This window comes from Nerophis lumbriciformis, linkage group LG12, assembly GCF_033978685.3.
Source record: "Nerophis lumbriciformis linkage group LG12, RoL_Nlum_v2.1, whole genome shotgun sequence".
Classification (NCBI taxonomy): Eukaryota; Metazoa; Chordata; class Actinopteri; order Syngnathiformes; family Syngnathidae; genus Nerophis; species Nerophis lumbriciformis.
In genome coordinates, this window is record NC_084559.2 from 11,965,024 (window position 1) to 11,989,688 (window position 24,665).

Consider the following 24,665-nt stretch of genomic DNA (forward strand, 5'->3'; position numbering starts at 1 on the left):
TCCAATGCAGCACAGACATTCGCGTGCCACGCTGTCACGACCCAGACGCACACCAGTGCGCAATCATATGGGAGCCGCGCTGAGCGCACCTCCAAGCGCGTCTCGCTGCCGGCGACGGCCGGGTATGGGCCCGACGCTCCAGCGCCATCCATTTTCAGGGCTAGTTGATTCGGCAGGTGGGTTGTTACACACTCCTTAGCGGGTTCCGACTTCCATGGCCACCGTCCTGCTGTCTATATCAACCAGGGTGAGCCCCACCCCTTTCGTGAGCGCACTGCGCGCGGAGTGACCCCTGTTACGCGCCCCCGGCAACAGGGGTGGCGGGCAGGTAAGCTGCGCGGGCCGAGCGCGCGGAGTGACCCCTGTTACGAGCCCCCGGCCACGGGGGTGGCGGGCAGGTAAGCTGCTTACCTGCTGCGCGTGACGCCGGCCGCGGCGAAGGCGGACGAGGCGGGGTGTCGGTGCGGTGGGCGCGGTGGTGACCCTGGACGTGCGTCGGGCCCTTCTCGCGGATCGCCTCAGCTACGGCTCCCGGTGGGGCCCTCTCGGGGGAAGGGGCCTCGGTCCCGGACCCCGGCGAGGCGTCCCTTCTCCGCTCCGTAAAAGTGTCCATCTCTTTTTTTTTTTTTCTTCTGTTGTGGCATATGCTGCAGGTGCCTGCTTGTTTTTCGTATGTGGGTAACAACATTTAACTATGTATATATATTTCCCAATTGGTTTAACTGCCACCCGCCTGAATCTATTTAAAATCTAATTTTTTTTTATTTCAACCACCCGACCCAACCCGACCCGCGGATAAAATCAAATTTTTTTAAATTTCATCCGCCCGATCCGCGGATAATCCGCGGACTCCGCGGTTGTGCCTGCAAACCGCGCATCTCTAATGTGTATACATCATTTATACACACATACACATTTCCCCCCAACCCCCAGCTTTGATCTATACAGGACCTTATCCTCAAGTTGTCATGATCCGTGGTCCGGATCATGTTTTTGTTATGTTCTGTTAGCTTTGGACTCTTTTAGTTCCTGTTTGACACCTGAGTTTGTTTTAGTTACCATGGCTACTTATGATTTTCACCTGCCTCTGGTGTTCGGGACGCGCACCTGCGTCTAATCAGAGGACTATTTAAGCCTGCCTTTGCCAGTCAGTCGTCCTGGCGTCATTAGTTGTTCGCCTCATGCCTGGACTACGTACGTCTTAGTTGTTTCATGCCACAGTTTCGTGTTTGTTCTATGCCATAGTTAATGCTAGTTGTTTCATGCCACAGTTTCGTATTGGTTTCATGCCACAGTTTCGTGTTTGTGCTATGCCATGGTTAATGCTAGTTGTTTCATGTCACAGTTTCGTATTGGTTTCATGCCACAGTTTCGTGTTTGTTCTATGCCATAGTTAATGCTAGTTGTTTCATGCCACAGTTTCGTATTGGTTTCATGCCACAGTTTCGTGTTTGTTCTATGCCATAGTTAATGCTAGTTGTTTCATGCCACAGTTTCGTATTGGTTTAATTCCACAGTTTCGTATTGGTTTCATGCCACAGTTTCGTGTTTGTTCTATGCCATAGTTAATGCTAGTTGTTTCATGCCACAGTTTCGTATTGGTTTCATGCCACAGTTTCGTGTTTGTTCTATGCCATAGTTAATGCTAGTTGTTTCATGCCACAGTTTCGTATTGGTTTAATTCCACAGTTTCGTATTGGTTTCATGCCACAGTTTCGTGTTTGTTCTATGCCATAGTTAATGCTAGTTGTTTCATGCCACAGTTTCGTATTGGTTTCATGCCACAGTTTCGTGTTTGTTCTATGCCATAGTTAATGTTAGTTGTTTTATGCCACAGTTTTGTATTGGTTTCATGCCACAGTTTCGTATTAGTTTCATGCCACAGTTTCGTGTTTGTTCTATGCCATAGTTAATGCTAGTTGTTTCATGCCACAGTTTCGTCTTTGTTTCATGCCACAGTTTTGTCTTTGTTCTATGCCATAGTAAATGCTAGTTGTTTCATGCCACAGTTTCGTATTGGTTTCATGCCACAGTTTCGTGTTTGTTGTATGCCATAGTTAATGCTAGTTGTTTCATGCCACAGTTTCGTATTGGTTTCATGCCACAGTTTCGTGTTTGTGCTATGCCATAGTTAATTCTAGTTGTTTCATGCCACAGTTTCGTATTGGTTTCATGCCACAGTTTCGTGTTTGTTCTATGCCATAGTTAATGCTAGTTGTTTCATGACACAGTTTCGTATTGGTTTCATGCCACAGTTACGTGTTTGTTCTATGCCATAGTTAATGCTAGTTGTTTCATGCCACAGTTTCGTATTGGTTTCATGCCACAGTTCCGTGTTTGTTCTATGCCATAGTTAATGCTAGTTGTTTCATGCCACAGTTTCGTATTGGTTTCATGCCACAGTTTCGTGTTTGTTCTATGCCATATTTAATGCTAGTTGTTTCATGCCACAGTTTCGTATTGGTTTCATGCCACAGTTTCGTGTTTGTTCTATGCCATAGTTAATGCTAGTTGTTTCATGCCACAGTTGCGTGTTTGTTTCATGCCACAGTTTCGTGTTTGTTCTATGCCATAGTTAATGCTAGTTGTTTCATGCCGCAGTTTCGTATTGGTTTCATGCCACAGTTTCGTGTTTGTACTATGCCATAGTTAATGCTAGTTGTTTCATGCCACAGTTTCGTATTGGTTTCATGCCACAGTTTCGTGTTTGTTCTATGCCATAGTTAATGCTAGTTGTTTCATGCCACAGTTTTGTATTGGTTTTATGCCACATTTTCATGTTTGTTCTATGCCATAGTTAATGCTAGTTGTTTCATGCCACAGTTTCGTATGGGTTTCATGCCACAGTTCCGTGTTTGTTCTATGCCATAGTTAATGCTAGTTGTTTCATGCCACAGTTTCGTATTGGTTTCATGCCACAGTTTCGGGTTTGTTCTATGCCATAGTTAATGCTAGTTGTTTCATGCCACAGTTTTGTATTGGTTTCATGCCACAGTTTCGTGTTTGTTCTATGCCATAGTTAATGCTAGTTGTTTCATGCCACAGTTTCGTGTTTGTTCTATGCCATAGTTAATGCTAGTTGTTTCATGCCACAGTTTCGTATTGGTTTCATGCCACAGTTTCGTGTTTGTTCTATGCCATAGTTAATGCTAGTTGTTTCATGCCACAGTTTCGTATTGGTTTCATGCCACAGTTTCGTGTTTGTTCTATGCCATAGTTAATGCTAGTTGTTTCATGCCACAGTTTCGTATTGGTTTCATGCCACAGTTTCGTGTTTGTTCTATGCCATAGTTAATGCTAGTTGTTTCATGCCACAGTTTCGTATTGGTTTCATGCCACAGTTTCGTGTTTGTTCTATGCCATAGTTAATGCTCGTTGTTTCATGCCACAGTTTCGTATTGGTTTCATGCCACAGTTTCGTGTTTGTTCTATGCCATAGTTAATGCTAGTTGTTTCATGCCACAGTTTCGTATTGGTTTCATGCCACAGTTTCGTGTTTGTTCTATGCCATAGTTAATGCTAGTTGTTTCATGCCACAGTTTCGTATTGGTTTCATGCCACAGTTTCGTGTTTGTTCTATGCCATAGTTAATGCTAGTTGTTTCATGCCACAGTTTCGTATTGGTTTCATGCCACAGTTTCGTGTTTGTTCTATGCCATAGTTAATGCTAGTTGTTTCATGACACAGTTTCGTATTGGTTTCATGCCACAGTTACGTGTTTGTTCTATGCCATAGTTAATGCTAGTTGTTTCATGCCGCAGTTTCGTATTGGTTTCATGCCACAGTTTCGTGTTTGTACTATGCCATAGTTAATGCTAGTTGTTTCATGCCACAGTTTCGTATTGGTTTCATGCCACAGTTTCGTGTTTGTTCTATGCCATAGTTAATGCTAGTTGTTTCATGCCACAGTTTTGTATTGGTTTTATGCCACATTTTCATGTTTGTTCTATGCCATAGTTAATGCTAGTTGTTTCATGCCACAGTTTCGTATGGGTTTCATGCCACAGTTCCGTGTTTGTTCTATGCCATAGTTAATGCTAGTTGTTTCATGCCACAGTTTCGTATTGGTTTCATGCCACAGTTTCGGGTTTGTTCTATGCCATAGTTAATGCTAGTTGTTTCATGCCACAGTTTTGTATTGGTTTCATGCCACAGTTTCGTGTTTGTTCTATGCCATAGTTAATGCTAGTTGTTTCATGCCACAGTTTCGTGTTTGTTCTATGCCATAGTTAATGCTAGTTGTTTCATGCCACAGTTTCGTATTGGTTTCATGCCACAGTTTCGTGTTTGTTCTATGCCATAGTTAATGCTAGTTGTTTCATGCCACAGTTTCGTATTGGTTTCATGCCACAGTTTCGTGTTTGTTCTATGCCATAGTTAATGCTAGTTGTTTCATGCCACAGTTTCGTATTGGTTTCATGCCACAGTTTCGTGTTTGTTCTATGCCATAGTTAATGCTAGTTGTTTCATGCCACAGTTTCGTATTGGTTTCATGCCACAGTTTCGTGTTTGTTCTATGCCATAGTTAATGCTCGTTGTTTCATGCCACAGTTTCGTATTGGTTTCATGCCACAGTTTCGTGTTTGTTCTATGCCATAGTTAATGCTAGTTGTTTCATGCCACAGTTTCGTATTGGTTTCATGCCACAGTTTCGTGTTTGTTCTATGCCATAGTTAATGCTAGTTGTTTCATGCCACAGTTTCGTATTGGTTTCATGCCACAGTTTCGTGTTTGTTCTATGCCATAGTTAATGCTAGTTGTTTCATGCCACAGTTTCGTATTGGTTTCATGCCACAGTTTCGTGTTTGTTCTATGCCATAGTTAATGCTAGTTGTTTCATGACACAGTTTCGTATTGGTTTCATGCCACAGTTACGTGTTTGTTCTATGCCATAGTTAATGCTAGTTGTTTCATGCCACAGTTTCGTATTGGTTTCATGCCACAGTTCCGTGTTTGTTCTATGCCATAGTTAATGCTAGTTGTTTCATGCCACAGTTTCGTATTGGTTTCATGCCACAGTTTCGTGTTTGTTCTATGCCATATTTAATGCTAGTTGTTTCATGCCACAGTTTCGTATTGGTTTCATGCCACAGTTTCGTGTTTGTTCTATGCCATAGTTAATGCTAGTTGTTTCATGCCACAGTTGCGTGTTTGTTTCATGCCACAGTTTCGTGTTTGTTCTATGCCATAGTTAATGCTAGTTGTTTCATGCCGCAGTTTCGTATTGGTTTCATGCCACAGTTTCGTGTTTGTACTATGCCATAGTTAATGCTAGTTGTTTCATGCCACAGTTTCGTATTGGTTTCATGCCACAGTTTCGTGTTTGTTCTATGCCATAGTTAATGCTAGTTGTTTCATGCCACAGTTTTGTATTGGTTTTATGCCACATTTTCATGTTTGTTCTATGCCATAGTTAATGCTAGTTGTTTCATGCCACAGTTTCGTATGGGTTTCATGCCACAGTTCCGTGTTTGTTCTATGCCATAGTTAATGCTAGTTGTTTCATGCCACAGTTTCGTATTGGTTTCATGCCACAGTTTCGGGTTTGTTCTATGCCATAGTTAATGCTAGTTGTTTCATGCCACAGTTTTGTATTGGTTTCATGCCACAGTTTCGTGTTTGTTCTATGCCATAGTTAATGCTAGTTGTTTCATGCCACAGTTTCGTGTTTGTTCTATGCCATAGTTAATGCTAGTTGTTTCATGCCACAGTTTCGTATTGGTTTCATGCCACAGTTTCGTGTTTGTTCTATGCCATAGTTAATGCTAGTTGTTTCATGCCACAGTTTCGTATTGGTTTCATGCCACAGTTTCGTGTTTGTTCTATGCCATAGTTAATGCTAGTTGTTTCATGCCACAGTTTCGTATTGGTTTCATGCCACAGTTTCGTGTTTGTTCTATGCCATAGTTAATGCTAGTTGTTTCATGCCACAGTTTCGTATTGGTTTCATGCCACAGTTTCGTGTTTGTTCTATGCCATAGTTAATGCTCGTTGTTTCATGCCACAGTTTCGTATTGGTTTCATGCCACAGTTTCGTGTTTGTTCTATGCCATAGTTAATGCTAGTTGTTTCATGCCACAGTTTCGTATTGGTTTCATGCCACAGTTTCGTGTTTGTTCTATGCCATAGTTAATGCTAGTTGTTTCATGCCACAGTTTCGTCTTTGTTTCATGCCACAGTATCGTGAGGTTCATGTCTATAGTTTCATGTCTTAAGTTTTTGCCTTAGCTTCAGCGTGCGATAGTTGTTTTCTGTTTTGTACCTCGTTGATTGTTTCTTAAAATTAAATAATGTTCCTACCTGCAAGTCCTGTCCGGAGTCGTCCGTTTGCCTTCCTGGGAGTAAGCGAAAACCCCGTTCGTGACACAAGTCATCCAGTGATAATACGACCGAAAAAGAAATGTAATACATTTTCCGACATGGAGGCGAGAATTTGTGATTTAGTAGCGGCTTCAATTCGTGGAGCGACATTAGCCCCGAGCCTGAACGCTACGCTGCCTTGAGGACACCATTGTTTGTGCTAGAATTGTTTGTGCTAGAATTCCAATACAAGTATACATGTCGTTAAAACCCAAATATGCATATCTAATTTTGAACAGTGGAATCACCCAGTTACATAAACCGAAGCACATTTTTGGATTGTAAAATAACAATCCTAATGTCCTCTCTGCTTTGATAGGCTCAGGCCATCCAGCGCCCTCTCCATATGGACCCGCCCCCCACCCCAGTGGGTTCCTGCCTCCTAGCCATTTGGCTGGTAAGTGTAAGTAATTCCTTGTTCCCAAAAAAAATTTTCATTATTTCCTTTTCCTTTCTATCCCTTTCACACCGTGCCACTCATGAACTCACAAGAGTGTGTAATTTAACCCTTGTGTGATGTTCATATTGTTGTTACTCAGCCAGCGTTTGTGGGTCTGATGGACCCGTTTGCATTTTGTGGCTTTTAATGCCTCACAATCAAACACTTTTATGTTCAAATACTGAACAGATGTTTATTGGGATAAGGTAAACATCACACACACACACACACACACACACGGCAGGCCTAGACAGGAGGAGGACAGAGTGTAGGTACTGTTGCGTTTTGGACCAGTTGTTCCTCCCAGGGAATTCAAGTCACAATTCGCTTCCAAGTTCTTTCCGACACTTAAAGCTGAGTTGAAAAACCACCAAAGACAGAATAGGTATTTTGTTGTATATTCTCAAAGCTTTGCCAATATACATTGATTGAGACCAGTCTAACCCTAGAACATTCTATTGCGCCTCCCAAAATGGTCTGTCTTCCCGATCCCACCACCCTCTCTCTCTCGTCCCATCTCTGAAGACAAAACAAATGCTAGTCAAAACACATTCCAGAGAACTCAAGGTTAACACACACAGTATACTTGCTGACAGAGCATCAAGAGAAGAAATGGAAAACACGAGCTGTTTTCAAATATGACAAAGAAATGGAAGAAGTACAACTTAAATTCGGATATATGTAAATATCTGCCTCCGACAGTACACAGAACATCAGAGGGTCAAATGTGCGAGAAAATGAGAGCAGACAGTGTTGACAAACAATGTTGCAACCTTGTGTGGGAACCGCAAGTACAGAAACACAAAAGAAGAATCCCTGTGGGATGCAGAAACTGGCAGAGAAATTTTCCGTGCAACGTTCATATTGTTGTTACTCAGCCGGCGTTTGTGGGTCTGATGGACCCGTTGCATCCATCCATCCATCCATCTTCTTCCGCTTATCCGAGGTCGGGTCGCGGGGGCAGCAGCCTAAACAGGGAAGCCCAGACTTTCCTCTCCCCAGCCACTTCGTCCAGCTCTTCCCGGGGGATCCCGAGGCGTTCCCAGGCCAGCCGGGAGACATAGTCTTCCCAACGTGTCCTGGGTCTTCCCCGTGGCCTCCTACCAGTTGGACGTGCCCTAAACACCTCCCTAGGGAGGTGTTCGGGTGGCATCCTGACCAGATGCCCGAACCACCTCATCTGGCTCCTCTCCATGTGGAGGAGCAGCGGCTTTACTTTGAGCTCCCCCCGGATGACAGAGCTTCTCACCCTATCTCTAAGGGAGAGACCCACCACCCGGCGGAGGAAACTCATTTGGGCCGCTTGTACCCGTGATCTTGTCCTTTCGGTCATAACCCAAAGCTCATGACCATTGGTGAGGATGGGAACGTAGATCGACCGGTAAATTGAGAGCTTTGCCTTCCGGCTCAGCTCCTTCTTCACCACAACGGATCGATACAGCGTCCGCATTACTGAAGACGCCGCACCGATCCGCCTGTCGATCTCACGATCCACTCTTCCCCCACTTGTGAACAAAACTCTTAGGTACTTGAACTCCTCCACTTGGGGCAGGGTCTCCTCCCCAACCCGGAGATGGCACTCCACCCTTTTCCGGGCGAGAACCATGGACTCGGACCAAGTACCCGTTGCATTTTGTGGCTTTTAATGCCTCACAATCAAACACTTTTATGTTCAAATACTGAACAGATGTTTATTGGGATAAGGTAAACATCTGTTCAGTATTTTAACATAAAAGTGTTATCCAATTTAAATTAGCATTTTGGAAACTTTACCTTTACTTCACATTCCAGCATTTTCTATCAGGGATACTTGCTTTGTCGGCATGAAAAATTGCAACTTTACCCAGGGGCGGTGTGGCTTAGTCCGCCAAGTGAGTCCGCGACCGACCAATACGTCAAGTGCAACAAAGGTATCAAACTAAGAAACCATTTGATTTTACGTGAATCAGCAGACGAAATTTGGTCAGTGCCTATAGAAGTAGCCAATTCGGTACCCATCCCGAGTTCAAACAGGGTACACATCAGTGACGTGCGGTGAGGTTCATGACTGGTGAGGCACTGACTTCATCGCAGTCAGATTTACAAACATATGAACCCTAAAGAGTATCTTATTCACCATTTGATTGGCAGCAGTTAACGGGTTATGTTTAAAAGCTCATACCAGCATTCTTCCCTGCTTGGCACTCAGCATCAAGGCTTGGAATTGGGGGTTAAATCACCAAAAATGATTCCCGGGCGCGGCGCCGCTGCTGCCCACTGCTCCCCTCACCTCCCAGGGGGGGAACAAGGGGATGGGTCAAATACAGACAACAAATTTCATTACACCTAGTGTGTGTGTGACAATCATTGGTACTTTAACTTAACTTTAACTTTACACATACAAACTGTAGCACACAAAAAAGCACATTTAATAAAAAAAACTTTATTATGGTTTTACCTTTACTTATAAATTAAGTCCATGCGCCGCAACTAAAGCCCTCACTTAAACTTTCCACGTGCAAGATTAAATCTATTTAAAAAAGTGTAACCGAGGGTTTATAAATGTCGCCTATACTGTAGGAAACTACAAAATAACAAACACGGAGGCTCCAGTTTACACGAGGACCACTTTATTTACCTTATTTCAAAAACTTCCGCTCAACCCCATGTCATCACTTCCGCTCTTAGCGCCTTCAAAATAAGAGCTCGAGGCATATACTGTATAACAGCGCATAACAGGAACTTAACATCACAAAGAGGAAAGCCCATGAAAATAGGTTACAAAAGTTATTTAATAAGAAGCCAAAAAGTGCAAAAACAATAACGTTCGTGTTGGAGGAGTTGTGAATTAGGTACGCCTGCAGTCTGCAGGTGTAGCTAATGTTGTGGCCCTGCAGTCATTCACAACTCCTCCAACACGAACATTATTGTTTTTGCACTTTTTGGCTTCTTATGAAATAACTTTTTTAAATAGATTCAATCTTGCACGTGGAAAGTTTAAGTGTGGGCTTTAGTTGATATAACAATTCTACGGCGGGGGTGCAGGAGGCGGGGCTACTGGAGCCTCAGCCAGTGCGTCTTTTGCAGCCGTTTTATGATCGCTCGGCACAAGAAATACGTTACACACATACAGTTGTTGACAAAATACACTGTACATTATATACCTCAACTAACTAAACTATGGAAATGTATAATATAATTCATATAGCAATACGGTCTCACTGCACAGCAGGCCGGCAGTTAGCCGAGTCCGGAATCGATGTTGAGGCACTGAGTGACGTGCCTCAACTGGCTGCTGATCACCGCACCGTCTCTTCTCAGTATTTGAACGGCAAATGTGAAAATTCAGCGATTTTGAATAAAAATAATCTAAAACTGGTGAAGTTAAATGGAAAATAACTTTATAGTATAATCACTGGATACATATAACAATTTAATTAATTTTTTTTCTTTTTACATTTTTTTTCTTTCCATGACTGCACGTCACTGGTACACATGATGAGTTTGGGAAATAGAACACAATCACCTAGCTCCAGGTCGGGTGAGCAGGGAGGTTTGCTGCATCACACCAATGTTTTCCTCGGATGCTCAAGGAATCGTGAGCAGGTGTGTTGTCTAGTGCTTTGGACTATAGCAGGCCAGCAAACGCTGCTGCATCACTTTGCTCGTTGATGGTCTGGCCTTGTGGCAAGAACCCACAACGGGGTTCTGGAACTTTTCTGACACGCCTTGTAAGTTTGTCCCAATTGTTGTTTCAACACACGTTTGTGTAGCGTTCATATTTGGACTTGAAGAGTTTGTTTGCAAGCGGAGTAACATCCACCTTCCAGTCGTTTAAATCAGCGGTCCCCAACCACCGGTCCAGGGACCGGGACCGGTCCGAGACGCATTTGCTACCGAATGAATTGATTTATAAACTAACACATTTTCTCCAACTTAACTTTTGTCTGTCCCACTAAACACAGCAATAACTTGTTTATAGATGTATATTTCTTTCACACACTTCAGGTGTTTTGTAGGGTTTTGTAGGGTTAGGGCAGGGGTCGGCAACCCGTGGCCCCGGAGCCGCATGCGGCTCTTTGATCACTCTGATGCGGCTCAGCAGCTTACTTGCTGAACCCCCCGATTTTCCCGTGAAACTTCCGGATTTCACTGCCTCTCGCAGAAAACATTCACCGATTTTCACCCTTACAGCTCTAATAAGGGCGTGCCATGATGGTGCAACATTTGGCGCCCTCTACAATCTGTATTAACAACATGCCAGCCCAACACTTGTTATACAATATACATCTGTACGTGACAGCAAGGCATACTTGGTCAACAGCCACACAGGTTACACTGACGGTGACCATATAAAACAACTTTAACACTCTTACTAATAATGCGCCACACTTTGAACCAAAACCAAACAAGAATGACAAACACATTTCGGGAGAACATCTGCACCTTAACACAACATAAACACAACAGAACAAAACACCCAGAATCCCATGCAGCCCTGACTCTTCCGGGCTACATTATACACCCCTGCTACCATACCATACCATACCAACTTTATTTATAAAGCCCTTTAAAAACAAGCACAGTTGAAAAACAAAGGGCTGTACACCACAAAGAAATAGAGGCAAAGGACAGACTAAAAAAATAACATTTAAAACAGAAATAAAAATACACAATTAAAAAGCAAATATAAATTACCCTAAGAACAGTTTGTTAGATAAAAACAGTTCAAAAAGTTAAAAGCTAAAAACAGTTCAAAGTCTCATGCTGGGTTAAAAGCCAGTGAATAAAAATGGGTTTTAAGAAGGGTCTTGAAAATAGCCAAAGAAGGGGCCTGTCTCACATGGAGAGGGAGATCGTTCCAGAGTTTGGGACCCGCAACAGAGAAAGCTCTGTCCCCTCTGAGCTTGCGCTTTGTTTTGGGTACCTCCAGGATCAGCTGATCAGCTGACCTGAGGGACCGGGTGGGGGCATACAGATGGAGCAGCTCAGAGAGGTAAGGTGGGGCAAGACCACGTAAGGATTTAAAAACGAGTAAGATAATCTTAAAATGGACTCTAAAAGACACAGGCAGCCATCACTGTACCACCAAACTCCGCCCCCACCCCAAGCCTGCTCCCTCACACATCAACCCCCCCCCCCCCCCCTCTCTGTGCGTCGGTTGAGTTGGGCGGGGGTGTATAATCTAGCCCGGAAGAGTTAGGGCTGCATGGGATTCTGGGTATTTGTCCTGTTGTGTTTATGTTGTGTTACGGTGCAGATGTTCTCCCGAAATGTGTTTATCATTCTTGTTTGGTGTGGGTTCACAGTGTGGCGCATTATTAGTAAGAGTGTTAAAGTTTTTTTTATACCGCCACAGTCAGTGTAACCTGTGTGGTTGTTGAGCAAGTATGCCTTGCTGTCACCTACGTGAGCAAGCGGAAGCTCCATTCAACATGTGGCTGATCAGGCACGCTAATTGTAGTGGGCGCTAAATGCCGTACCATCACGGCACGCATGACGTTGACAAGCGCCATTCATTTAAAACCCGCGTGCCGCACCAGCTTAAAAATTCCATAAAAAGGTGTGGGCATCGAGTCTGAGACCCCTGGTTTATAAAGTTAAAGTTAAAGTTAAAGTACCAATGATTGTCACACACACACTAGGTGTGGCGAAATTATTCTCTGCATTTAACCCATCACCCTTGATCACCCCCTGGGAGGTGAGGGGAGCAGTGGGCAGCAGCGGTGGCCGCGCCCGGGAATCATTTTTTGGTGATTTAACCCCCAATTCCAACCCTTGATACTGAGTGCCAAGCAGGGAGGTAATGCGTCCCATTTTTATAGTCTTTGGTATGACTCGGCCGGGGTTTGAACCCAAAACCTACCGATCTCAGGGCGGACACTCTAACCACTAGGCCACTGAGTAGCATAGCACAAAGCAAAAAAAAAACTTTGTATGCAGTGTTATTTCATTTAAAATTTCCAAAAAAAAATTGCGGCATACTTGCTCAACAACCACACAGGTTACACTGACAGTCGCGGTATAAAAAAAACTTTAACACTCTTACTAATAATGCGCCACACTGTGAACCCACACCAAACAAGAATGACAAACACATTTCGGGAGAACATCTGCACCGTAACACAACATAAACACAACAGGACAAATACCCAGAATCCCATGCAGCCCTAACTCTTCCGGGCTACATTATACACCCCCCGCTACCAAACCCCGCCCACCTCAACCGACGCACAGAGAGAGGGGGTGGGGGGGGTGGGGGGGGGGGGGGGGGGGTTGGTGGTAGCAGGGGTGTATAATGTAGCCCGGAAGAGTCAGGGCTGCATGGGATTCTGGGTGTTTGTTCTGTTGTGTTTATGTTATGTTAAGGTGCAGATGTTCTCCCGAAATGTGTTTGTCATTCTTGTTTGGTTTTGGTTCAAAGTGTGGCGCATTATTAGTAAGAGTGTTTTATATGGTCACCGTCAGTGTAACCTGTGTGGCTGTTGACCAAGTATGCCTTGCTGTCACTTACGTGTGCAAGCAGAAGATGTTTAATGTATAACAAGTTTTGGGCTGGCACGTTGTTAATACAGATTGTAGAGGGCGTCAAATGTTGTACCATCATGGCACGCCCTTATTAAAGCTGTAAGGGTGAAAATCGGTGAATATTAATCCCGGGAGTTTTCTGCGAGAGGCACTGAAATCCGGAAGTCTCACGGGAAAATCGGGGGGTTCAGCAAGTAAGCTGCTGAGCCGCATCAGAGTGATCAAAGAGCCGCATGCGGCTCCGGAGCCGCGGGTTGCCGACCCCTGGGTTAGGGTAACTTCAGGTGTTTTGATCCCCTGTGGACGCCGGGTAAAGCAACGTGTTCCCCCCCGTACGGTGAACATTATGACCAGTGTGAACATGTTTTCTGTCCCCCGCGGCCCCCCTTTGCCTTCAGACGGTCCATTTTCTGCTCATTCCCAGCACGCCCGTCGCCACTAAGCAGCGTAGTCGCACTAACACCGGTGCAGGGTCACAGACACCCCGGCTGAGAGGCTTGGCCACTGTAGTACGAGGAGGCGGAGAGTCGGGGCTGGCAGCGCTAAACAAAACAAAAAAAGCTGGCTTGTAAGAAAAAGCCGAGTGGAATGGGTCGGTGTGGTTGTGACCGCCGCCCGCCAGCCTCCCCCCCCCCCCTCCCCTCCCCTTTTTTTTCCGCTAATCCCTGTTTGGCATTTTGCAGATCCTTTCAGTCGCTCCAGTTCCTTTGGCGGCCTCAGCAACCTTTCAAGCAGTGCCTTCGGAGGATTAGGCAACCCCTCGCTTGGTAAGCGCTGGCCCCCCTCTGCTCCTCCAACGCTCGCCCTTTCAGTCTGGCCCTTGTGGTCTGTAACATAACAGGGTAGGACGAGGGGTTAGACCACAGGCAGAGACTAGATGGGGAGGAGAAAATTCAAGACACTTAGCTGTAGCTTGCGTGCAGGCCTCCTCATTGAGTCCCCAGACTGCCAGGACTTAATCTGGCTCGGTTTTAGCCAACAGGCCCGCTCAGGTTCTTTCAATTAATCAATTAATCAATGTTTATTTATATAGCCCTAAATCACAAGTGTCTCAAAGGGCTGCACAAGCCACAACGACATCCTCGGTACAGAGCCCACATAAGGGCAAGGAAAAACTCACAACCCCAATGGGACATCGATGTGAATGACTATGAGAAACCTTGGAGAGGACCGCATATGTGGGTAACCCCCCCTCTAGGGGAGACCGGATGCAATGGACGTCGAGTGGGGTTGACATAATATTGTAAAAGTCCAGTCCATAGTGGATCTAACATAATAGTGTGAGAGTCCAGTCCATAGTGGATGTAACATAATAGTGAGAGTCCAGTCCATAGTGGATCTAACATAATAGTGTGAGAGTCCAGTCCATAGTGGATCTAACATAAAAGTGAGTCCAGTCCATAGTGGATCTAACATAATAGTGTGAGAGTCCAGTCCATAGTGGATCTAACATAATAGTGTGAGAGTCCAGTCCATAGTGGATCTAACATAATAGTGTGAGAGTCCAGTCCATAGTGGATCTAACATAATAGTGAGAGAGTCCAGTCCATAGTGGATCTAACATAATAGTGAGAGTACAGTCCATAGTGGATCTAACATTATAGTGTGAGAGTCCAGTCCATAGTGGATCTAACATAATAGTGTGAGAGTCCAGTCCATAGTGGATCTAACATAATAGTGTGAGAGTCCAGTCCATAGTGGATCTAACATAATAGTGAGAGTCCAGTCCATAGTGGATCTAACATAATAGTGAGAGTCCAGTCCATAGTGGATCTAACATTATAGTGTGAGAGTCCAGTCCATAGTGGATCTAACATAATAGTGTGAGAGTCCAGTCCATAGTGGATCTAACATAATAGTGTGAGAGTCCAGTCCATAGTGGATCTAACATAATAGTGAGAGTCCAGTCCATAGTGGATCTAACATAATAGTGTGAGAGTCCAGTCCATAGTGGATCTAACATAATAGTGAGAGTCCAGTCCATAGTGGATCTAACATAATAGTGAGAGTCCAGTCTATAGTGGATCTAACATAATAGTGTGAGAGTCCAGTCCATAGTGGATCTAACATAATAGTGTGAGAGTCCAGTCTATAGTGGATCTAACATAATAGTGAGAGAGTCCAGTCCATAGTGGATCTAACATAATATTGTGAAAGTCCAGTCCATAGTGGATCTAACATAATAGCGTGAGAGTCCAGTCCATAGTGGATCTAATAGTGTGAAAGTTCAGTCCTATGGACTGGACTCTCACACTATTATGTTAGATCCACTATGGACTGGACTCTCACTATTATGTCAGACCCACTTGACGCCCATTGCATCCGGTCTCCCCTAGAAGGGGGCGTCACCCACATCTGCGGTCCTCTCCAAGGTTTCTCATAGTCATTCACATCGACGTCCCACTGGGTTGTGAGTTTTTCCTTGCCCTTATGTGGGCTCTGTACCGCGGATGTCGTTGTGGCTTGTGCAGCCCTTTGAGACACTTGTGATTTCGGGCTATATAAATAAACATTGATTGATTGATTGATTGATTTCCATCTTTCTTTTCGCCGATTTCCAATTTTTATTTTTTTTAAAGTGCCAAATCAGTCACCCCGTGGTGAAAATGGATGTGATTGGACTAGACGGGCCTGGGAATGCTAAAGGTCTCCCTTGGCTTTCTGCAGCCCTCAGCTCTCGGGGGCGAAGGAAGGACTCCTTCAATGCAGGGAAAGCGAGGCCATTATCAAAAGGAAAATTGAGTTTTTTTGTTTTTTTAACCTTGGGGGAAATGGCATTAACTTGTCATTCTTTCAAACAGCCTCAGTGAGTGAACACATTGAGAAAAATACAAAAGGCAGCTTTTGTTGTCCAGCCTTTTTCCTGCTTTTGACTTTCATTGAAAAACCTGCAAAAATGAACTGACGGTCGACGTCTTGTCTTGTCCTCCTCCTCTCTTCCAGGGTCCAGCGGCATGTTTGGCAACAAGGAGGGTCCCGGAGGACTGCCCCCGTTCGGCAGCCCGCAACACGACACCTGGAACAGGCTCCGACGCACGCCGCCGTCCTTCCCCACGCCGCCGCAGTGGCCCAAGATTGCGGAGGCTGAGAGGAGCAGCTCCGTCAACAGCCACGAGCGAGAGAGGGAGCGGGAGCGAGAGAAGAGAGACTCTTCTGTCGGAAAAGAGGAGAAGGATAAAGACAGGTGAGCTCGTGCCAAGCATCCAATCACATTCATCTGATCCTTTATGCTGCCTTACAAAGTATAAAGGATAATAAAGGGGAAAAAATGATTGGATTTTTTCTAAGTACAAAAACGAGGGAGGGTAAAAAGCACCTCCTTTTACCCTCTTTCGATCAGGTACTTTGGGGGAAAAAACAGGAAAAAAATCTAAGATTTTTTCTAAGTACAAAAACAAGAGGGTAAAAAGCACCCCCTTTTTTACCCTCTTTCCATCAGGTACTTAGAAAAAAAACAGGGAAAAAATGATTGGATTTTTTCTAAGTACAAAAACAAGAGGGTAAAAAGCACCCCCTTTTTTACCCTCTTTCGATCAGGCACTTAGAAAAAAAAACGTACAAAACGAGAGAAGGTAGAAAGCACCCCCTTTTACCCTTTTTCCAAGTACAAAAACGAGAGAGGGTAAAAAGCACCCCCTTTTACCCTCTTACGATCAGGCACTTAGAAAAAAAAACGTACAAAAACGAGAGAAGGTAGAAAGCACCCCCTTTTACCCTCTTTTGATCAGGTACTTAGGGAAAAACCGGGGAAAAAATTATTGGATTTTTTCTAAGTACCTGATCGAAAGAGGGTAAAAAGGGGTGCTTTTTACCCTCTTTCGATCAGGCACTTGGGGAAAAAAACGGGGAAAAAATCTGGGATTTTTTCCAAGTACAAAAACGAGAGAAGGTAAAAAGCACCCCCTTTTACCCTCTTTCGATCAGGCACTTAGAAAAAAACCGGGGGGGAAAATATTGGATTTTTTCTAAATACAAAAACGAGAGAAGGTAAAAAGCACCTCCTTTTACCCTCTTTCGATCAGGCACTTAGAAAAAAAAACGTACAAAACGAGAGAAGGTAGAAAGCACCCCCTTTTACCCTTTTTCCAAGTACAAAAACGAGAGAGGGTAAAAAGTACCCCCTTTTACCCTCTTACGATCAGGCACTTAGAAAAAAAAACGTACAAAAACGAGAGAAGGTAGAAAGCACCCCCTTTTACCCCCTCTCGATCAGGTACTTAGTTAAAAAAACGGGGAAAAAATCTGGGATTTTTTTCCAAGTACAAAAACGAGAGAGGGTTAAAAAGCACCCCCTTTTACCCTCTTTCGATCAGGTACTTAGAAAAAAAACCAGGGGAAAAATATTGGATTTTTTCTAAGTACAAAAACAAGAGAGGGTAAAAAGCACCCCCTTTTACCCTCTTTCGATCAGGTACTTAGGGGAAAAAACGGGGCAAAAATAATTGGATTTTTTTCTAAGTACAAAAACGAGAGAGGGTAAAAAGCACCCCCTTTTACCCTCTCTCGATCAGGCACTTAGGGGAAAAAACGGGGCAAAAATAATTGGATTTTTTTCTAAGTACAAAAACAAGAGAGGGTAAAAAGCACCCCCTTTTACCCTCTTTCGATCAGGTACTTAGGGGAAAAAACGGGGCAAAAATAATTGGATTTTTTTCTAAGTACAAAAACGAGAGAGGGTAAAAAGCACCCCCTTTTACCCTCTTTCGATCAGGTACTTGGAAAAACAAACGGGAAAAAAATCTGGGATTTTTTCCAAGTACAAAAAAACGAGAGAAGGTAAAAAGCACCTCCTTTTACCCTCTTTCGATCAGGTAATTAGGGGAAAAAAAAGGGGAAAAAATTATTGGATTTTTTTCTAAGTACAAAAACGAGAGAGGGTAAAAAGCACCCCCTTTTACCCTCTTTCGATCAGGTACTTGGAAAAACAAACGGGAAAAAAATCTGGGATTTTTTCCAAGTACAAAAAAATGAGAGAAGGTAAAAAGTACCTCCTTTTACCCTCTTTTGATCAGGTACTTAGGGGGAAAAAACGGGGAAAAAATTATTGGATTTTTTCTAAGTACAAAAACGAGAGAGGGTAAAAAGCACCTCCTTTTACCCTCTTTCGATCAGGTAATTAGGGGGAAAAAAAGGGGAAAAAATTATTGGATTTTTTTCTAAGTACAAAAACGAGAGAGGGTAAAAAGCACCCCCTTTTACCCTCTTTCGATCAGGTACTTAGAAAAAAAACGGGGGGGGGGGAATATTGGATTTTTTCTAAATACAAAAACGAGAGAGGGTAAAAAGCACCCCCTTTTACGCTCTTTCAATCAGGTACTTAGGGAAAAAATGGGAAAAAAATTATTGGATTTTTTCTAAGTACAAAAACGAGAGAGGGTAAAAAGCACCCCTTTTTACCCTCTTTTGATCAGACACTTAGAAAAGAAAAAAAAGGAAAAAAATGATTGGATTTTTTCTAAGTACAAAAACGAGAGAGGGTAAAAAGCACCTCTTTTTACCCTCTTTCGATCAGGTACTTAGGGGGAAAAAATGGGGAAAAAATTATTGGATTTTTTCTAAGTACAAAAACGAGAGAAGGTAAAAAGCACCTCCTTTTACCCTCTCTCGATCAGGCACTTGGAAAAAAATCCCAGGTACAAAAACGAGAGAAGGTAAAAAGCACCCCCTTTTAGCCTCTTTCGATCAGGTATTTAGAAAAAAAAACGTACAAAACAAGAGAAGGTAGAAAGCACCCCCTTTTACCCTCTCTCGATCAAGTACCGTATTTTCCGCACTATTAGCCGCACCTAAAAACCACAAATTTACTCAAAAGCTGACAGTGCGGCTTATAACCCGGTGCGCTTTATATATGGATAAATATTAAGATTCATTTTCATAAAGTTTCGGTCTCGCAACTACGGTAAACAGCCGCCATCTTTTTTCCCCGTAGAAGAGGAAGCGCTTCTTCTTCTACGGCAAGCAACCGCCAAGGTAAGTACCCGCCCCCATAGAAGAGGAAGCGCTTCTTCTTCTACTATAAGCAACCACCCGCCCCCGTAGAAGAAGAAGAAGCGCGCGGATATTACGTTTCATTTCCTTTGTGTGTTTACATCTGTAAAGACCACAAAATGGCTCCTACTAAGCGACAGGTTTCCGGTTCATGAAAAGACGCAATCTCTCCATCCGCACACGGACTACTATTTCACAGCAACTGCCTAAAGACTTTCAAGAAAAGCTGGCTACTTTCCGTGCATATTGTAAAAACAAGATAGCTGAAAAAAAGATCCGGCCAGAGAACATTATCAACATGGACGAGGTTCCACTGACTTTTGATATTCCTGTGAACCGCACTGTGGATACAACGGGAGCACGTACGGTGAATATTCGCACCACAGGGAATGAGAAGTCATCCTTCACTGTGGTTCTAGCTTGCCATGCTAATGGCCAGAAACTTCCACCCATGGTGATATTCAAAAGGAAGACCTTGCCAAAAGAGACCTTTCCAGCCGGCGTCAGCATAAAAGCTAACTCGAAGGGATGGATGAAGAAAAGATGAGCGAGTGGTTAAGGTAAGTTTAAAGTTTACGCGAAGAGGCCGGGTGGCTTTTTTCACGCAGCTCCGTCCATGTTGATATACGACTCCATGCGCGCCCACATCACGCTGGTTTTAATATATTATTAAAGTTTGACTGACCTATCTGACTGTTTTTTTGACATTCCTTTAGCGCAGTTAGATGCGGCTTATAACACGGGGCGGCTTATAGGTGGACAAAGTTTTGAAATATGCCGTTCATTGAAGGCGCGGCTTATAACCCAGGGCGGCTTATGGTGCGGAAAATACGGTACTTAGGAAAAAAAACGGGGAAAAAATCTGGGATTTTTTTCCAAGTACAAAAACGAGAGAAGGTAAAAAGCACCTCCTTTTACCCTCTTTCGATCAGGTACTTAGGGAAAAAACGGGGAAAAAATTATTGGATTTTTTCTAAGTACAAAAACGAGAGAGGGTAAAAAGCACCCCCTTTTACCCTCTCTCGATCAGGTACTTAGAAAAAAAACCGGAAAAAAATCTAAGATTTTTTCCAAGTACAAAAATGAGAGAAGGTAAAAAGCACCTCCTTTTACCCTCTCTCGATCAGGTACTTAGAAAAAAAAACGGGGGAAAAATATGGTATTTTTTTCCAAGTACAAAAACGAGAGAAGGTAAAAAGCACCCCCTTTTACCCTCTTTCGATCTGGTACTTAGAAAAAAAAACGGGGGAAAAATCTGGTATTTTTTTCCAAGTACAAAAACGAGAGAAGGTAAAAAGCACCTCCTTTTACCCTCTTTCGATCAGGTACTTAGAAAAAAAAAACGGGAAAAAAATTATTGGATTTTTTTCTAAGTACAAAAACGAGAGAAGGTAAAAAGCAACCCCTTTTACCCTCTTTCGATCTGGTACTTAGAAAAAAAAACGGGGGAAAAATCTGGTATTTTTTTCCAAGTACAAAAACGAGAGAAGGTAAAAAGCACCTCCTTTTACCCTCTTTCGATCAGGTACTTAGAAAAAAAAAACGGGAAAAAAATTATTGGATTTTTTTCTAAGTACAAAAACGAGAGAAGGTAAAAAGCACCTCCTTTTACCCTCTTTCGATCTGGTACTTAGAAAAAAAAAAGGGAAAAAAATTATTGGATTTTTTTCTAAGTACAAAAACGAGAGAAGGTAAAAAGCACCCCCTTTTACCCTCTTTCGATCAGGTACTTAGAAAAAAAAAACGGGAAAAAAATTATTGGATTTTTTTCTAAGTACAAAAACGAGAGAGGGTAAAAAGCAACCCCTTTTACCCTCTTACGGTCAGGCACTTAGAAAAAAAACAACTTACAAAACGAGAGAAGGTAAAAAGCACCCCCTTTTACCCTCTCTCGATCAGGTACTTAGAAAAAAAAACGGGGGGAAAATCTGGTATTTTTTTCCAAGTACAAAAACGAGAGAAGGTAAAAAGCACCTCCTTTTACCCTCTTTCGATCAGGTACTTTGGGGGGAAAAAAAAAAATAATAATTGGATTTTTTCTAAATACAAAAACGAGAGAGGGTAAAAAGCACCTCCTTTTACCCTCTCTCGATCAGGTACTTAGAAAAAAAAACGGGGGAAAAAAAATACAAAAACGAGAGAAGGTAAAAAGCACCCCCTTTTACCCTCTCTCGATCAGGTACTTAGAAAAAAAAAACGGGAAAAAAATGTGGGATTTTTTCCCAAGTACAAAAACGAGAGAGGGTAAAAAGCACCTCCGTTTACCCGTGTGTATGTGTATGTATGTATGTATATGTGTGTGTATATATATATATATATATATATATATATATATATATATATATATATATATATATATATATATATATATATATATATATATATATAGATATATTTATATTTATTTATTTATGCAAACAACATTTAATATACAACCATATACCAAATCTTTATTTGCTTGTTGTAACTCTCTCAAAATAAACAAACTACTTTTTATATTGTCAACTCTAAATGTTATAAAAACACATATTGAAAATACTTCCAATGTGTACTGGTCCATCTCAGGCAACTTGATTTTTGTATTTAATAATAATAACAATAATACATTTTATTTGGTATAGCGCTTTTCAGAGTACTCAAAGACGCTTTACAGGGTAAAAAATGTAAATATAATATATATATTTATATAATATATTTGTACAAGGTTCTTAAAAAATACTCATTTAAAAGTAGCAATGGCGAGTTTATAGCATTTTCAATCTTTTGGCCTTATTTTGGCCTGCAAATGATGTGAATGATGCAACTTCCTGTGGACCATGTGACTGGTGGAATATTATATATATATATATATATATATATATATATATATATATATATATATAGGGATACTGTGTGTAAGGGTAACCCCAGGTACATGACTTAAAATGTGAATTTTATCTATTTTTTTTAAAGATAATAGAGCAAAGTTGGGATAAGGAGTAACAACTATTTTTTGATGTAGCTTTCTGCAGGATTCAAACAAATATATTTCATAATATTTTAGGACTCAGGGACAGGCAATAAAAGGTATAATTTCCAATTAAGGCGGTTTATCTTTTAAATTGTATTTGAATAAATATGCAATGTGTCGGACACCTTGCTTATAAAAACTAAATTACAGTTCATTTTATCATGCATTTATACATTTTATTCCCTAGGGACGCAAATGGCACTGATTCGGTGGAATGACCTAAAAACTGTCTCAAAAGATGTACGTGGTACACAAACCAACAACATAACAGTTCACCAGTCAATGACAAATATCCAACGTTAAGAATGTATAATATATTTACTACGTATTATTCATTTAACCAATAAAAAACCTGTCTGAAATGGACAATATGCAGCAAATCCTGAATGGTAGTTTGTCTTATGTGGAGATGGGTACAGGAATTGGTTATTTTATACAAGTATAACCCATTTACCATTTATATAATACTTGCAAATGAGACTCAAATTGTAATAAGTTAAATGTTACATTAAAAAATGTGGTTATTAAACAAATGATTTATTAACACATGAACCCACACAAAGATTCAAATGTCAACGGTATCCATCCGCAAATTTGAGTCAAGAGACAGTAACCTTGGCAACGTGACTTCAAAACTAAAGCCATGGTCTTGTCATCACAGGGATTCCGTGGAACGCAACCGCCACTCCAACCGCTCGTCTCCGGCCTCCGCACCGGTCAGCTACCAGATCAGCAGCTTGATCCGCTCCAACAGCCAGAGCAGTGACCCGGGACGCCATCACAGCGGCAGCGTGGATCGGGTACGCGAGGCAGAGAAAGAGCTCCTGGAACGCCACAGGGACTCCTCCGCCATGGCCGACGTCAAGATCAAGGAGAGCCGCTCGCCCGGCAAAGAGATGCTGGACCGGAGATCATCCGAGGACTCCATCAAAGCGGCTCAACGTTCTCCGTCTCCATACTCGCTGAAGGCGGTGATCACCGAGCAGAGTCTGAAGATGGCGGGAGGGCCTCCGCCGACGCTGAAAGACGGCGACAGGAAGGAGCCCCCGACTGCGGAGCAACTCCACAAGGTGAAAAATGACATGAAGATCAAGGAGGAGAAGAAGGAAGAGCAGGAGGTCATGGTGGTGAGTTCCGAGCCCGCCACCCAACCGCCTCCCCAGATGCACTCCTTGCCCATGGGCCAGCCTGGAAACCCACACCACCACCACCCTCCCTTGTCCCAGCAGCCTCCTCTGCCGTCCCCACGCTGCACCGACATGTCCGCCCACGGTCTGCACGGCGTCCCCATGGCACACTCGCTTCCCCTGTCCATGAGCGCCATGCCTCAGATGGGCAGCCTCAACGTCCTGGACCGGGCCCGCATGGCTCCCTTCATGGGCGTGAGTCCGCTGGCGGGCAGGGAGCGCCTCCCCCACCACGCCTTCCCTTGGGACCCTCTCCGGGAGGCCTACCGCAGCCTGGACCTGCAGCGGCGCATGGACTTCCAGCTCCGGGCGGAGCAGGGACATCGCTACCCCAGCATGTACGAGCAGGAGCGGGCGTACCGCGAGAGGGAGGCGCACGACTACTCCCACCACGAACACCTGCTGGAGGTACGGCGGGAGCACGAGAGGATGAGGCAGCAGGCGGAGGAGCGAGAGCGCCAGCACCTGCGGGAGGAGCTGGACCGAGCGCGGCTCCATCAGCTCCACCAATCCCCGATGGAGGGCCACCTGCCTCACATGCCTCCATTCATGCCCCACCTCGGGGGCATGCCCTACCCCAGACTCAGCCCCTCCACCGGGCACAACGGCCTTCTGAACAGAACACCCCCGACCGCCGCCCTCAGCGCCCCCCCGCCGCTCGTGCCGGCCGGCAGCGCCAGGTCGGCCTCCCCCAGGAGGACTACCCCCCTCACCACCACCCAGGACCCGCGGGACTACTCGCCGTCTCGCAACCCCAAAGAGGTAGAGGCGCGGTAGCTCGGCGGATGGAAATTGTCCTCGGAAAGAAAAATGCACTCCTCTTCCCCTGAAGGGTATGATTGTACAAAGTGTCTGACGGAAGCACACGCCATGGAATATTTTTAGCTGGTTTGAGTACGAGAACACTAGAATGTGTCTGTTTATATCGCCCCCCCCTAAATATTTGATAACTATTAATATATTCATCAAATAACTTTTTTCCAGTATGGAGTGAAGAAAGAGCAGGTTTGTACATTTGCTAGCCTCCATGTAAAGATGTCATTTCTATGAATTTGATGTCCTTTGTGCATTTGGTCACAACACCCGCGCCCGTGGATTGTGGTCACCTTCACCCCGACACCCGGTAAAAGACTGCACCGTCAATTACCGTATTTTTCGGGGTATGAGTCGCAGG

The 24,665-nt window shown here is 43.7% G+C and overlaps 1 protein-coding gene across 5 annotated transcripts in view; it reads left to right on the forward strand.

Annotated features, from left to right (window-relative positions):
• fbrsl1 (fibrosin-like 1) overlaps positions 1–24,656 on the forward strand; it is a 1,050,133-nt gene extending 1,025,477 nt beyond the window's left edge. For 3 of the 5 annotated variants that reach the window (XM_061985899.2, XM_061985897.2, XM_061985898.2), the window contains exons 17-20: positions 6,680–6,757; positions 13,990–14,073; positions 16,250–16,490; positions 22,966–24,656. In XM_061985899.2, coding sequence (XP_061841883.2) covers positions 6,680–6,757; positions 13,990–14,073; positions 16,250–16,490; positions 22,966–24,268 — 1,706 coding nt within the window. In that variant the 3' untranslated portion in view covers positions 24,269–24,656. Of the gene's footprint in view, positions 1–6,679; positions 6,764–13,989; positions 14,074–16,249; positions 16,491–22,965 lie in introns of all 5 variants that reach the window. The other 2 variants (XM_061985900.2, XM_061985901.2) reach the window with 2 other exon arrangements.
• Positions 24,657–24,665: the final 9 nt, after the last annotated feature.